The sequence below is a fragment of the Anas platyrhynchos genome, chromosome 13, assembly GCF_047663525.1.
Source record: "Anas platyrhynchos isolate ZD024472 breed Pekin duck chromosome 13, IASCAAS_PekinDuck_T2T, whole genome shotgun sequence".
NCBI classification, from domain to species: Eukaryota; Metazoa; Chordata; class Aves; order Anseriformes; family Anatidae; genus Anas; species Anas platyrhynchos.
Genome location: NC_092599.1, coordinates 866,074 through 881,571, shown reverse-complemented (window position 1 = coordinate 881,571; position 15,498 = coordinate 866,074). Strand labels below are relative to the sequence as shown.

General features: G+C 41.0%; 1 protein-coding gene across 4 annotated transcripts in view; it reads right to left on the bottom strand.

The window, feature by feature from the left end:
• Nucleotides 1-15,498, bottom strand: part of RAD18 (RAD18 E3 ubiquitin protein ligase) — a 55,454-nt gene that overhangs the window by 6,756 nt on the left and 33,200 nt on the right. For 3 of the 4 annotated variants that reach the window (XM_072044616.1, XM_072044617.1, XM_072044615.1), the window contains 3 exons: nucleotides 13,306-13,437; nucleotides 9,884-10,043; nucleotides 4,829-6,919 (listed from right to left, as the gene is read on the bottom strand). In XM_072044616.1, the coding sequence (XP_071900717.1) occupies nucleotides 6,676-6,919; nucleotides 9,884-10,043; nucleotides 13,306-13,437 (536 nt within the window). In that variant the 3' untranslated portion in view covers nucleotides 4,829-6,675. Of the gene's footprint in view, nucleotides 1-2,162; nucleotides 2,226-4,828; nucleotides 6,920-9,883; nucleotides 10,044-13,305; nucleotides 13,438-15,498 lie in introns of those variants that run through there. The other variant, XM_038185995.2, reaches the window with a different exon arrangement.

Sequence of the window (15,498 nt, the reverse complement as noted above, 5' to 3'; positions counted from 1 at the left end):
TTGTGGGGTTTTTTGGTTGTGTGGTTTTTGTGTGTGTTTGTTTGTTTTGTTTGTTTGCAAAGTACAGCTGCCATTGCAAGAACAATTTATTTAGAACAGAGAATGCAGCAGAAATCTCATTTAGTGAAAGGCTAGGTTTACTGTTTTAATTTCAGCCCATTTCTAGCTTTGGTGCCTACATTTTTCCAAAGCAGAATGTTAATTATCTTACGTTCAAAAGTACATTAAAATACAATGCCAGAAGCTGAAATTTCCATATCGTTTGTTTTGCAAATATCCAATTATTTACTCTTACAAAAATAAAGAGAGATTATTTTTCTGGCACAACTCAACTTCAAAAAAATAAAAATCTGTGCTGCTTATGAAATATACCATCTGCATGTTCTTTGGTATGCTGGCCTATGCCTTCACATATTAAGCTTGCCAGAGCAAAGCTCTCGTTTGACCATGCGCCTACTGTACCACTCTGCTGCCTGCAAGATCCCATTCTGCAGTGAAGAGAAAAAACAACAGCTTTAATGAAATTTGTAGATCTGCTTTACTTAACATTGATCTGCACTTACCAGCTTGGCCAAACTTCATTATCACTCAATTAAATAAAAACAACAAGTGATTGGGAAGTTTTTGGGGTGAAGAAAATTATCAAAGTGACAAATGATTTTTGCTGTGGGTGCATATCATAACTGATGTTAACATCCAACACTGCTGAGTAGAAACACCCCATTAAGGAACAGTTTCCATATTTGATATTCCTATTTCTTCTTCCACTACGAACCATTTTTCTAAACCATGCAAGGAGCAACAAATGCCAAACTCTTAAGCAATGGCACATTATGCAGTATTGCAGAAAACAGTTTTGCCAGTTGTCATCTTGATAAATGGCGACACCACCAAGGTGACCATCACCAGGGGAACTACGCCTAGCACCTACAATACACACAGCCAAGTATTTTATACTCCACTGCCCATCTTCAGTGAGCTACTTGCAGGTACTACAAAATGCAGCAAGCTTGTAAGCATCCTTCCAGTAAACACCACTCACTTTCCCAAAGCGATGCCTGTGTCTGCATGAAAGCCTTAATGATTATTCTGCTTTCCCACTGATGCACTTCAGCATTCACCTCTGGCACTGCTGTAATCAAGGCTTTGTCAGTACTTCCATTAATGCTCCTTAATACCCATCAGAGGTCTAAACACACATGTTTTGAGTTTCAAATATTACTTGTGTCATTAACCATGAATTTTTAGAGATGTCATGATCTACTGACCACTTATGTACATAGTGGATAGAGAAATTTGTGTTATAAATACTCTTTAAAAAGCAGACTAAGAATTAAATGTGATACAGTTCTCATTGCTCTCCTAAGATCAAGTACCAAAGTGGATGTGATATTCAAAGAGAGATTCCAGTTCAAGCCAACTTCAACTGCAAGGGTAAACAGTACTACTTCTGCAGCCTGCATCAGGCTTCATTCCTGGTCCTTTGTACAAAAACTACCAAACTTCACAGTTGATCTAACACTACGCTACCACAAAATTCATTATCCCTTCACTCACCCCACCACCCACCTATCCATATACTTCCTCTTCGCCTTCATATGTTTCGTTGGGTCACTTCAGGAATCTTTGGCAGTTTCTCAGTATTTCTTTGTACAGCTAGACCCAAATTTTACATATTACCACTAACAGAAGGGGATTTTTGTTTTTGAGAAATAAGATATTAAGATTTTAGAACAGAACGTGTTCTTCTCTCTTCAAACAGAAATAAATCAAAATACATCTTACAATTCTAGGATGTTCAACTGACATAGAGATGTAGGTAAGACTGACAACAATACAGCTTTAAATATAATAAAAGATTAGGTTCTTTCAGTTTTCTACAAAAATCAGTTCTTTAAAAAAAAAAAAAAAAAAAAAGGACATACTCATACTCAAATACGCCTTAGAACAATGATTTTCAGCCAGTGACCTGGAACATCCATACAGTACTTTCCTGCAATTCCAATCCTCTGTACAAACTACGTAACTGTGGAGATTCTCCATGAACCTGACTTTTTAGTGGCATTTGCCTCTTCTGTTGAAAACACAGGATTCCACAACACAAACTGGAAGAGGCTGGAAATAAGCCTTATGGACTTTTCCACCCACCTATTTCTACTCACCTGTCAGATGACACTGAATAAATCTCAGCCTCTTCCAGATCTCTCAAAATATCTGAACTGGAACTGAAAGGAAACATAAAACAAGTGAATTATTTTAGCAGCACCTACACCAAAGGTCTCCAGACAAAACTATTCATTCTGTAGGAATTCAAACTGTCGCAGTACTAAGAGACAAAAGCGTCATCTCAGACTGCTTGTGTAAGACCAAGCATATAAATGCGTTAAGTCTTTACGGTTAATTTGTTGCTATAAACACTTAGGCCTATATAAAATTTAAATGCATTTTTAGAGTTTTTCCAGTAGTGAAGAGTTATACAACACGCACTGGAAGAGAGTCTAAACAACCATCTGGAATCATAAAGAGTAGCTGGCTTACTTCCTGCTCCAATTAGAGAAACTACGGCTTTACGTCAGCTCCCAGAGGAGCTGGGCTAACACATTTCCTCAAAGGACTACATGACACGGTTGCTTCCATCCACACACCAAGCAGTGATGGTGCATGACATCGTTTCTTACCTTTGTGTGTGTGTGTATGCACACAAACACACACAGATGCACAGATCTGTACACATTTAATTAACTGCAAGTATGAGTTCAGTGAAGTCAGACATCACATGCTTAATATAAAAAAAAAAAAAACAACTAGGAAGTGTAGTATTTCAATAAAATCTGAATTAAGTGAACAAAATATTCTGGTTGTTTATTTATAAATACCTTTTACTGTGTGCTCAGGTTACATGATACAAACTGCTGTGAAGTTTCCAAATATTTGTCAAATCACAGGATTGGGGAAATCAACCAACAAGTTGGAAGAGGTTTTCTGGAAATCTTTCAAGAAGGTGCATGGCAACTCAGACAGTCTAGACTTTGTATCAGAAATTACATGACAAACTATGTTACACAAACAGTTGGGAGATTTTAGTGTAAACCATGAAACTGGACAGCAACTGGACACCAGTTCTCTTGGGTTTGCTTTAAAAGTTTCCAAAAAAAAAATCCTATTTGCTAGAAGCCAGGAGGCAAATACTGTGAAAATACAGCCCCAGTGTCCTAACTTTATACACAGATAACAGTGTTGGTGTTTGTTTAAAACACAGTAAGAAAACCAGCCCCAAACCCTCATTCTCCACACACCATCCCTGTGCTCCTGCAGCTTTCTTTCAGGAAACGGATAAATGGTGTGCAACTCCTGTATGCTGGCAGGGTTTTCTTCCTCCCTTACCCATGTGTCTCCTCCTGCTGCCCATTCCCCCTCCGAAGCCAGATCTGCCAGATGAGCTATGAGCAGTTACTGCAGCAATAACTGCTGAGCACTGATGGGGCTGCATGGGAGACAAACACCGCCGGCGGAGCCTAGCAGAAACCCTTAATACATAGACATTTAGTCATAAAGATAAAAAGGAAAAAAAATCTGAAAATATACACAAAGCCCTGGTGCCATATGGAGAACATTATTTTGAAACAAAATGGATTTTAAAGTTGTGTGTGCAATTTTAGCAACTTGTCTGTGGTTCCCTAGGAACTTTTATGAACTGCTGAATAAATCTATCTAATTACGAGCGTTACTCAACAGAGCAGTTTCAATTGGGAAATAAAGCCACCTAAAATTAAAAGCAGTAACTGCATATATAGGGACCAATCAAAATTAATGCAGGGATGAAACAATCCCACCGCTTACCAATACCTGAAGAGGAACAAGTGCAGCCCAAATCCCAGCCCCATGTACAAGTGCCTGGGGAGAAGGCCAGGGAACCCTGGGACGCAGCAGGAGTTCTTATTTCATCCCTAAATCTAATACGAGACACTCAAAGGAAGATCATGGTAAAGCACATTGTAAAAACAATGGTGGATGGAAAAAGTTTTGAAATCTAGTGTTGTTTTTTTTTTTACTCTGAAAATTTTAATTCTGTCAAAAACTCATTTTTGGTACCCAAGCTGGCTGCCGAAGGAATGAGTTACACTTCTGAATCCTGTCTTCAAGCTCCGGTTACGTTAAAAATAGAGGTAGAGGGATATTTTTGTGTGTTTAGTCCCCTAAAATAGAAAAAGAACAGGTTTGATGCCTGAACATCATGTACTTTCTTGCCTTGAAAAATATACTCTTATTATCATTTATCACTATATTTGTCACAGCAAAACAATAAAAGTGAAAAGATTTGGCTACCACTCAGAACAATAATGCAAGTTCATAATTTGCGTTTGTATTTCACAGTTCATGCCTACCAAACTATGTGAAAACCGAGCACAAAATGTACTGGAATTACCTGCCACCTTAGGATGTGCGTGTATATAAAACTGGGCTATCAATGCAAGAGCCATCGGAGCCTCCCAGTGAACCAACTCTTACTGTTCTTGTACTGGGAGACTGAGGATACACGCACATCGCTGTACAAAACCAAGCTGCAGGGCTATGAACCTCTCAGCTATGGCTAAAATGTCCTTTGTTTCCGGATTTCTTCAAACAATTCCATCGTTCAAGACAGTCACTCACTGAAATAATTCTCTGTATCTAGTCTGCTAAACAGCAATTTCTTTAAAGAAGACCAAGCAATCTCTTGATTTTGAGTTGAAGTTGTTATACAACTTTTTTCCCCCATGCAGACAGGAACTGGTTTGCTAATTAAAAAATTCTTAAACATGCAGTACACTTGAAAAAAATCAAAAGCCATTTTTGAACTATTTATTGAAATACTGAATATTTACCCCAAAAGAATATCGACCATCGATATTAAATTTACACAGCAAAACCATTAGCATTCAGAAACATAACTGCTCAAGACGTAAAAGGCTGACAACCATGGTGACAGGGTGGGAAGAGGTTTCATTTCTGAGAGTCATTCATGTCTACAGGTTGAAAAAAAAGTGCAGATCATGACTCCAACCACAAGCATTTCCCCAGCCCCAGGTTAGTTTCTTCTGGGCACTTCTAGACAGCCACGAGCAAACTATTCCTTTCTAGACCATCATTTGGATTTTACTCTTCTCCCTCCCCCCCCTTTTAAAAAAATTTAATATAAGCACACCACCTTAAAATAGGGAGAAGAAAGCTGACGTAAGTGTGAATAACATGTCTCGTTCTAAAAATGAAAGGAGCAAATGTCTCTTTGAATTGTTTATTTTATGGCAGATTAAGTTCCTTCTTGGCTGCATGGTGAACAGCCAGTGTCCTTTAATCAGTCCATCTTGCTGTGCATTATGTACTTAGCTCTGGCACGTGCACGGTGCTTTTTTTTTTTTGCCTTTTCTTTTCTTTTTTTTTATGCTAGCATGAACTGCAGGATCTTTCATTTACCAATGTCATTTGAAGGTGAATATCCAGCCACAAGCAGCGAGGAAAAGGTTTTCTCAACCTTCCTATCCTGCTTCCACCTCCCCTTCCAAGAGTTTAGGCTGCCTGCAATAAACAGCATTAGCTTGCTGCTGGAGGGGCCGTGGGTCTTGTGTAACATCCTGGGGCAGCTGCTTACCACGCTCTTCCCTGGCTTGCCTCTACCTCCTCTTCGGATCACACGCTGCAGGCAGCACCGAGCTCTGCTTCATCTCCCTGTCTTTGGAGGTTTGCCAGCCTTGGACCTTTCCGGGACTCCTTCCCCACAGAGGGTCCTCACGTATACAAAACCTTCCATGGGTTCCGCTGTGCCAGTGTTTTCCTTGACTTTTTCCAGGTTTTCTTGGCTGTCAACAGCCTCCTCCACAGCTCGAGAGCACGTCTTTGAGGCTTTGTCATCAGAAAGGGAAGAGATCTGCTGGATCACTCTTACCAGTCTGGCCACAGACCTGTGACTACGGCCGTGACTACAGCCTGATGTCCCTGGACACACGCCGCATGCAGTGATTTCCCCCGCACAAACCCGAGGCCGTCGGCTCTTGCTGTTTGAAATGACTTCTCCGGGACTCTGCCAGGCCTCGCTGTTCTCTGCCCATATGTTATGGCTCACAGTTTTTGGAAGAAAGGTATGAATTAACAGCATAGCAGAGAAGTATCATCATCCTTCCACAATGGCCTCGTATTTGAGGCCAAAAAAAAATCAAAGATGAACTGCTCCCATCTAACATTGTTCTGTTCATCTTCTCTGAGCCAAAGCAGCACAAGATTTATTAAGTCAAAATTGTACTAAGAACTGAGAAAGACAGCTCTTCCCCCGATGAAAACAGTTCTCATGTACTGCCTTCATGTGCCAGGGATGGGCAGCCCAGGGCTCAGGACGATGCCTTCTTTAAACCCAGGCTGAGTCAGCTGCCAGGGCAGGAACCCACAGAGCTGTTTCAGCTGTCCTGCCCTGTCAGCGCCCCGCCAAGCCGGTGCCTACCGAGAGGTTTCCAGAGGATGCTGCCATGCAGGGACCTCCCGACTGACGGCAGCTGAAGCACAGCTCCCTCGGTACGTCTGCTCCAGCTGCTGAGCTGAAGCTCACGCTCTGCAAAGCACCTAAAGCCAGGAGTGAGCGACCAGCTAACTGCAGGTCTTAGATCCTGATCGGCAGCTTCTCAGCTCAGTGCCCCAAAGCCACACTTACTGCAAATGAGGCCCCTTGCTTGGGCAAGAACCTCGCCTGGCAGAAGCTGCAGCGGCTCTGTGTATCCCAAAGGCAGAGAGATTTATACAAGCTACAGACACAGCACTGCTCAGCCAGGGCTTCAGAATTAAATCCCCGTGTTTCACCGTACGACGTGATATCATTCGGACGAGGCCACCAACACGAATTGTCAGCTGCTGCAAGTCCTCCGCTCCAGTCATCAGGACCTGACATTTTCTTCTAACACCAAAGTTTTAAAGAGAAGTAATTTTTTTAATGACTGAGCGTTATCCCAATTTTATAAAATCCTTTTAATAGAACGTTTCCTCTATACGGCTCATTAACTGGCTTATCATTGTCCTACCTAGCCTCTCTTTAATTCTCCTATTGTTTAAATAGTTGCATAAAACTTGGCTTCAGTCCCGGAAAGTAAAAGAACGCAGTGGGACTATTTATACGAAGCACTAAGGTTCTGTGAAAGCTTTATATACAACTTCATAGCTGTTAAAAAAAATCTTCTAGAGGTCAAGGTTTTGTTTTGCTGCTTATTTGTTACGAGCATTTTGCTAATTTGCGGTGACCATCCATTTATGCCAAGACCAAACCTGTCTGGATCGCTGCTGTAGCCTGTCCCTTTTTTCCAGCAGGTGCAAAGTTCCCATTTCCTCAGTTAAAGGAACGACTTCTGGATAATACCTGCACAGTAGCGATTACTATAAAACGCATTCATTTGTAATATTGACCAACTGCTCCCTTAGCTGTACAATGCAGAAATTCAAATATTTATAGCAGATTGAAAAGAGGCAGGAGTTCTTATAAACAGCTGAATATAAGAATCATTAATTTACTTGCAGCATGTCTTATAAAACAAGCCTGTCAGCTCTCTGATTTAAGGCTGTTCTGTTTTGTTCTATACACCACCCAAAATCCTAATTTTCTTTTAATCCATCATAGTATCAGCCCTCCATTTAGAAGTGCTCTCTCCATAAAAGTGCAGCACACAGATTTGGACTTCCAAATATATTTCAAGTTTTGACATTTCAATGTGAAAAAAGTTCACCCTTGTCAAAGGATATCCTCTTATTATCAGAAATAAAATGTAAGGCTCAGAAAACCATTTCTTTGTACAATAGCACAATGGTACTGAACACCCCCCAAATCTAAACCATTCTTTTTTTTTTTTGATTTGTTTTCCATTTATTTTCATTACACTTAAAGCATTAACCCCATGGTAGCCAGAGAGTGACAAAAATACAGAATATAATAGAAAAAAAAACTTCTGAAAACTTCTGAACTTCTTTGGTGAACTTCTTGAGCAGTGCAGTAGCTAGCTTTTAAGGTTAAGCAAACTGCCCTAAATTGAAATAAAAATAAATAAAAATGCACCACTCATACAAACTAGGGGATACGTACAAAGTAGGAAAGCAAAGAAAAAATCCCACAGAGATTGTGAAAAAACAATTCTGTGCAGACTCTGGTAATTCTGGTCCTGTTCCACAGGAGCTGAATTTAAGAGAAAGCCACAGGGAGCTATTAAGCATGTTTTTGGTTTTGTTTTGGTTGGTTGGTTGGTTGGTTTGGTTTTTGTTTGGTTTATTTTTTTAAAGAAGATCCAAATATCTGTGATGTATACCCACCAGTCTTTACAACTGTGAGATCCTGTGTTTGGTTCAAGAAATCTATGGAAATACTTCACTTGGAAAGACTGAATACATAAAAAGAAGGAATAAACAACCTTGTCCCGAGCCAGACATAACGCAAACAAATGCACTTTCCAAGAAAGTCTGCCAACTTGTTTCATGAAAGTACATTCAAACCATTAGTAGCTGCTACATGCTAATATCCTTTAGCAAGCTTTCCTACAGTCTCTTAGACACTCTTTCATCCAGACTTCAGGATAATAAAAATACGTCTGCCAACAGAGAAAGGTGAAGAACGAAAACTTAACCGTAATGTCAGAGGCCGCAGGGAAGGTCATTCAGGATGTCCTTCATACACCAACCTGGCAGAGAAACGGATTTAATGACTCCTTGGATGAGCTAATAAAAGAAAAACTCTCTCACTCTGTCAGATTAAAATTCCAGATTTTCCAAGGTCCTTCATGCCAAAAGGTTGGCTTGCATTCAAAAAAATAAATTGAGTAAAGCAGTGAAGGACAGGAACATCTCACTCAGATTTTGGATGAAAAACAAGCTAAGGGCAGCTATTTTATGGAACTGAAACAACAATCAGCGCTCTGGGGCAGCTGTACCAGCAGCACAGTGAAGATGAGGCAGCTCCATCTATCATCTGTTCACCTGTCAAATGTGACATCCAGTGCCAACCTGCAGGAGCTGGCCTTGCACGAGCCCTGCGAGAGAGCTTCTGCCTGGGTTCCCGGCCACCACCGCCACACAGACCAGACGTGAGGCTCCGGCCATCTCACAGCTCCCCAGAGGCATCTGGCAGCAGCAGAACTGCCACAGCCCAAGCTGCAAATTGGGAAGTTGAGGTTTCAGCGTGTAAAAGCAGCCACTGGAACAAAGCATCACGGCCAGCTTCTGCCCTGCTAAGTGAAGGGCCCAGTGCCCGGCATGCTGCTTCACACACAGCTTACATTGCTTATAAAGCATTTCTTGATCCTTCATTTCCTATTTGAATAAAGCAAACTTCAGTAAGCAAAATTAAATACATGAAGAAAGTGAATGGATGCTAGGACTTCAAGATCAGTGATGTTCTACCAGTGACTCCCAGGAGTGGGTCATTTCAATTCTATTTCTCACAGCACTGTTCAGCTCAAAGAGCTATTAAGACTTCAGTTATATCAATTTTTGGTCCTCTCTAAATAAATCCTTAAACAGAAGGGAAGATGATTCCAACTCAGGATATTCTATGATTCTATGATTCTATGATGCAGTAAAAAAGAAACACCAAACATTCTCCTGATCCAACAGACTTTTTGCTTGCTGTTTCTGTACCAAAAGGAACGTGTGCACTATCAGCCCTCTATCAGGCCGTTACATGCAGAATTCACTAATTAGTTTCCTATTTCAGCTGCATCCCTCAAGCAACTGAGCAGACAGAGAAGAGTAAATCAGTAACCACAGCTGAGGAACCCCTCTGATGAAGAAAATAAATATACAGGGCCCAACATCACTAACAAAGTTTTTCCATATTTTAATTAATCGAGTACAAACCAGCAGGAATAAACTCTTCTTCACTAACCTGCTTGTTGATCCAGATGACTGTGAGAATGCAAGAGAGACTGATCTCTGGCCTTCCTCTGCAGAGTGGGGGTCACTGCTTTTGCCATCAGGAGTTTCTGCTTTGAGTATCTGGGCTTCTCCAAGGATGGCAGTTGAATTATGCTCTTTAAGATCTTCTTCTACCAAGAAAAAAAAAGTAGAGATTGGCAAGTACGACAAAGCAAAATATTATTATTTTTTTTTCAGACTAGAGATGGATTTTAAGAAAAACAAACGTTTTAAAAATATTAGAAAACCAATGCCTCATTCCCACTTAATTACTTCCCCAAACTCTGTTTCAAAGTTTTTAATTTCTTTTCCTGCCACAGTAAAAAAAACACATCACCAACAGCAACAAAAAAGCAACAACAAAAAGCAACCTCTAAGAACCAGAGACTGCAACAGAGACATTCCATTGCTGTGAGTTTCACATGCAGACAAAGAGAGAATTAAAGGGTAAGGATATTTGTCACATTTCATAAGATGAAACTGTTTCAGAAATTAGCAGACACTTAATGAGACAGATACTTTCTCTGTGTCTTGCTACCAGTTCACTTCAGCCATTGCACAAGACAGCTTGATAGCTGGGAAGTTTTACAGAGCAAGTTAATAAGCTTGTTTTCAACAAAAGAAACATGATTTATTTCCTTATGCATCTATGAAAGATTAAATGTTAATCTATATAATTGTCATTCCCATTTATCTTTACAGGAAAAAGCATTTCTAGACAACACAATTAACAAACTGTAAAACCATTCTATTTTTTTTTTGTATCAAATGTTTTTATCTATTAGAAGATGAACAAGAGTTCTCTCAAAAGATGCCTTCTACCTCTCCACATAGAGAATAAACATGGACCAGAAAGCACAATACAAAAAGATAAGCTGCTCTTATGGCCTACCCACAAATATTTTCAAGTGAGTTATTTAAGTAGACAGTTGCGAGGAGCACTAAAACCATACCGAGACTCAGCTCGTTGATAATCCTTATTGAGGCAGTCCAGGAGAGGGGGCAGAAGACTTCTGGGAACTAACTTACACTGCTGCTCAAACCACTTCACCCTTTTTACCTCTGCAGAAACTGTTTTTGACAGAAGAGGCCACACAGAGCTGTAATTACCACGTGGAAAAGCTAAATAAGCTTTGAATTCAGCTAGGGTTTGTCCTTTCCCTTATGCTGAGTATTGATTAGCAGGCGAATTTCTGCCTGTAGAAAACCAGCAGATTGTGAGAACAGCAAGCCCGTTGTCTAACTGATGTAACAGTACTGGTATTAACGTGTGAAAAATAGCAAAGGCCCTGGGCAGTAATGCAACCCAAGAGGTGTACCAAAAATGTTTATCAAATTCTTACAGTACCTCCCTTAGGCAATGCAAAACCTGCATGTTTAATAGTTACAAAATACAGGCTGGAAATCAACTATTTAAGTTTAAAGATGCAAATCAAAATCAGGTAAATCAGGAAGGGATGATTAAAACATCATTGGAATAGAGCAAGAGTTTGCGAAAGGTTTAAGCTACATCCACCAATACTACAGTGAAGAGCAACGGGAGATAAAAAGGTTTAAAACAAACAAAAAAAAAAATACATTTTAATTCTGTACAATTCTACCATGTACTTCCATGAGAACAGGAAATACAGCGGGGAAGGAATGCACATGAAGCTGTTCTTCTCAGCAGTAATGCTTTCAAATTGCAAGCCAGTAACTCACTGCTGGTTTTCTTTCTTCCACTATTATCGTTTCCAATTTAATAAAAAGGAATTTGCTGTTAATGAAGATGATGGAGGAAACGGGCTGTAGGCATTTGTTCTTTCACCCCTAAATATTTTTTTGTTTGTTTTTTTAAGTGGTTTACAAAGAGTCAATCACGTGCAGACGTTTGGCATAGACCTAGGAACTGTAATTTCAAAGATTGTTGAAAGCTCAGTGCACAGGAAGCATAACAAACATTTTGCAGATTTGTCAGCACCATCTGAGGTGCTGTTGTCTACTTCAGCCGACACGATGCAGGGTGATAGGACTGATCTAGTTATTTTCTACCCGAGCACTCCTTTGCAAAAGCTGTGTGGCTTTACCTTAGCTTCTCAAAGTTTACACTTCAGAGCACAAAGAAAAAGGCTGCATGGAAGCTGCAAGAAACTCAGAGTAGCCAACCTCTCCACAGACCACAGCTACAAATTAATATTTCGGTCTGTGATCCCATTATCTAACCACACATTGCTTCTGTCTCTGCTACAGATGAGGGACATCACTGTAAATTATGTCAAATGAGATAAACTTGACATTCCTTAACTTTTACCCTTCATATGGAAAGGATTATGCGTTGCATCAAGGTCTGCATGAAATGATAAGGATAAAATTCATACTACTTTATTGGTATTTTCATTTATTTTTATTCTTGAGTGCTCTGCTAGAGGTGACAGCACAGGAAACAGACACATACCAAAGACTAATTCAGTTCAACTCAGGAAGGGCAGGGATTTGTGAGGGCCAGTGCAGACTGAGCTGCTGCATTTTCCCAAGGACACAGACAGAACACATCCAGCTCTGGCCAAGGGATTCTCTTTGAAGCACAGTTCCACAAATACGAGGCTGAGGAATGCTCTAAATCGCATTCTAAGATAAATGCACACTGCCGCAGCACCCACTGCCATAAAACAAATGAGATTGAAAAAGCCTATAGGGAACAAGATAAAAGCACACAGGGGTATTTCTTCGGTGCTGTTGGTAGTGAAGGTTACAAACGCGCTGGATGCTGCTCCGAACTCATAAAGCACATCTGCAGAGCTGAGTAACTGCAGCTGTGCATCCCCACTTCTCACTGTGTTAAAGGATGTAAATACAAAATGAAGCAAGTTTAAAAAAAAAAGAGAAGCAACATACTCTTTAAACATTCTAAAAGATGCTGAAATATTTTACTCCTTCAGGCTGAAGACAAAACCCACTCGTCCCAATCCACACAAACACCTTCACAGTTCCCAGTTACTGGCTCCTTATCACAGCAGGAGGGCAGGCAATGGCCATGAGCACCCTCAGTTCGAAGGTACCAATTGCCACATGCCCACTATCAGCAACTTTGGTGGATTTGCATCAGAACCAGACCTCATTTACACCTGCTACTTAAATTATGCATCTAAAATACAACACACATATGCACCGTCACATTAAAATCCAATTCTATATTTATTATGGGTTGTGCTTAAGTATCACATTAGAATCAATGGCAGCCAGTCTTTTTAAGGTCTGTTTGATTTTTATGTTTGTTTGTTTGTTTCCCTTAAGGACTGGGGAGAAGAACAATGGGAGGAAAGAACATTTCTTCAGGAAACCCACTGATTAGTATGGGTCAAGGGGCACGTGGCGGAAAGGGATTACGTGATTACATAAAACAACATTACTAACCTGTGCCTGCTGCCAATTCTTTAACAATTTGTTCTTCTTTGATTTCAGCACTCTCCGTTTTCCTCTTACTTTTCTTCCACCGATTATTTACTTGATCCACTAAAAATTGAAATTCATTTCTGTGCTTTTTTCCTGAAAGACAAGAGTGCATTACTATGCAACAAGCTGACTGGTCATTGCCACAGAACTTCTGAAGCATACACCGTAAGAAGTGAAAAGGCTGTGAACAGAAATAAACACAAAATACTGAATTAGAAACATTTTTCTTTCACCAAAAAAGTTTCATATTCTACTACCAATCCAAATCTGTGCTTACGCTTTTGGTTACCCAGTAGTCCAGAACACTTGCACAGATGAAAACTTATTTTTTTGCACAGTAGAACTGTGTTTGTTTCTTAGTATCTGTTTTTGTTTGTTTGTTTGTTTTCCCTGAAATTAAGTATTTCAGTTACCATTGTAGTAACTTCTAATATCAATGAAGAACTCAACTCCTTTTGGGCACCGGGACTGCATCCACACATGATCTCTCTCCTGAATCAGAACAAGGGTCTGTGATGCTCAGTGGATTCATTTGCAATTAAGAGCAGATTTTTCACTTCTGTGTCACTCACCAAATCCAAACGGGCAAAAACCCACCAGCTTTGGATGCTCGGAGGCCTGTGTAACTGATGCCTGCCATTTCAAAGCATTTTGCCAAGAGACAACAAGGATCTATTCCAAAATGGGAAGCGCTCCGTGTGTCCCTGGGTGCAGCCTGGATGGGGGACGTGGCCACGGGGACTGGCTGCTCCCTCCCCAGCTCTTCCAGTCGGCAGGGGCAGACGGTGAGCGAGGTGCCCAGAGCTGGCCCCAGCTGAACACTCCTGGCAGCGTTCAGCATCGCCTCCAAGCCCGCAGGCTGCACCGCCTGGGGAACTGCTCGGTACTGCGATGCCAGGTCACTGCTAGGAGCAATGAAGGGCTAAGGATTTCCAGCGCTTGCCATGCACTAAATACACAAATGCCAACCACACAGGAACATTTTGGTGCCGTCTTCTTCCCCACAGTACCCACAGATCTGGCAGACTGGCCTTGCTGCTTGACAGGGGTGTCCTCAGTTAACCACAACACTGAGCCTGTTTGATCATTCTTCCTAAAAATCTCCCAGTTTAACCTAACCACATTTCTCTTTTAGGGCCCTGGAAATCACAGGTATGCCAGGACTCCCCAACAGAGCACTTCTCAAAAGCAACGGGCCCAAACAGAACTGTGGTTGGAGCCGCACGCTGCAGCACACAGAGGGTAATTACGGGGATTCCTTCGAGCTGTGAGCAAAAAGCAACACGCTGCCCAACCCCAACGTGCAGGGAAGCCCAGGTAGGAATTTTGAAATTTCTTATTCTAAGCTGATTTACCTTCCAGTTGTAATTTATGAAATCCAAAATCCCAGTTCTTTGCTTTTTGAGACCGTTCAGTATATGACCGACCCCACTGACCAAGCGGAGCCCCGTGTTCCCAGAAGTGCACTTTTCCCAATCACCTAACGAAAGCAAGTGAAAGATTCTACCCCCATGCTGCTAGCCCGGCTGTCACACCTCGTATTTTATCACATTATAGCAGAGCTTGTCCTCCCTACTACAGAGAACGAGTGAAATCTCACAGCTACTCTGTCAGTCGCTTTAACGTAGCTTTGGATTTTTCCCCTGCTTCTGCGGTAAAGCAATTTCTGAAGACTTTGTATCATGGTTATTCTGGTGTGGTTTTTTTTTGATTGAGATCCTCTAATCACAGCTAATTGCTCTTTGGCATGTTCTTTGCCCTTGCAGTCATTCAGCATGTTTTAAGTAATCCTCTGCTATTTGCTCAGAGCAGTGTTGTTTCCTATCTAGATTACTCAGAGGCTGGGAAAACACGCGGTCTCCTCAGACAGACGATGTGATTACCTCATGCTCACCGGGCACGAGGAGAACACATCGTTTTTCTGACAGAATACACCAACTTCTCCTCTAACAGCATATCTGTCTGCAGCTACCCATGGCTAGCCTAGCACAAAAGTCTATCAGCCCATACATGGTTTTATATCGATATATTACAGTGAAGACAGCAAATATCAATTTATTTGGAAGGATTTTCAACAAAAAGTCACTCCCAGAAACAGATCTGTCCTTTTGAGAAAAACAGATTAATTCGGCTAAAGCCTTTAGCCTATAGAGC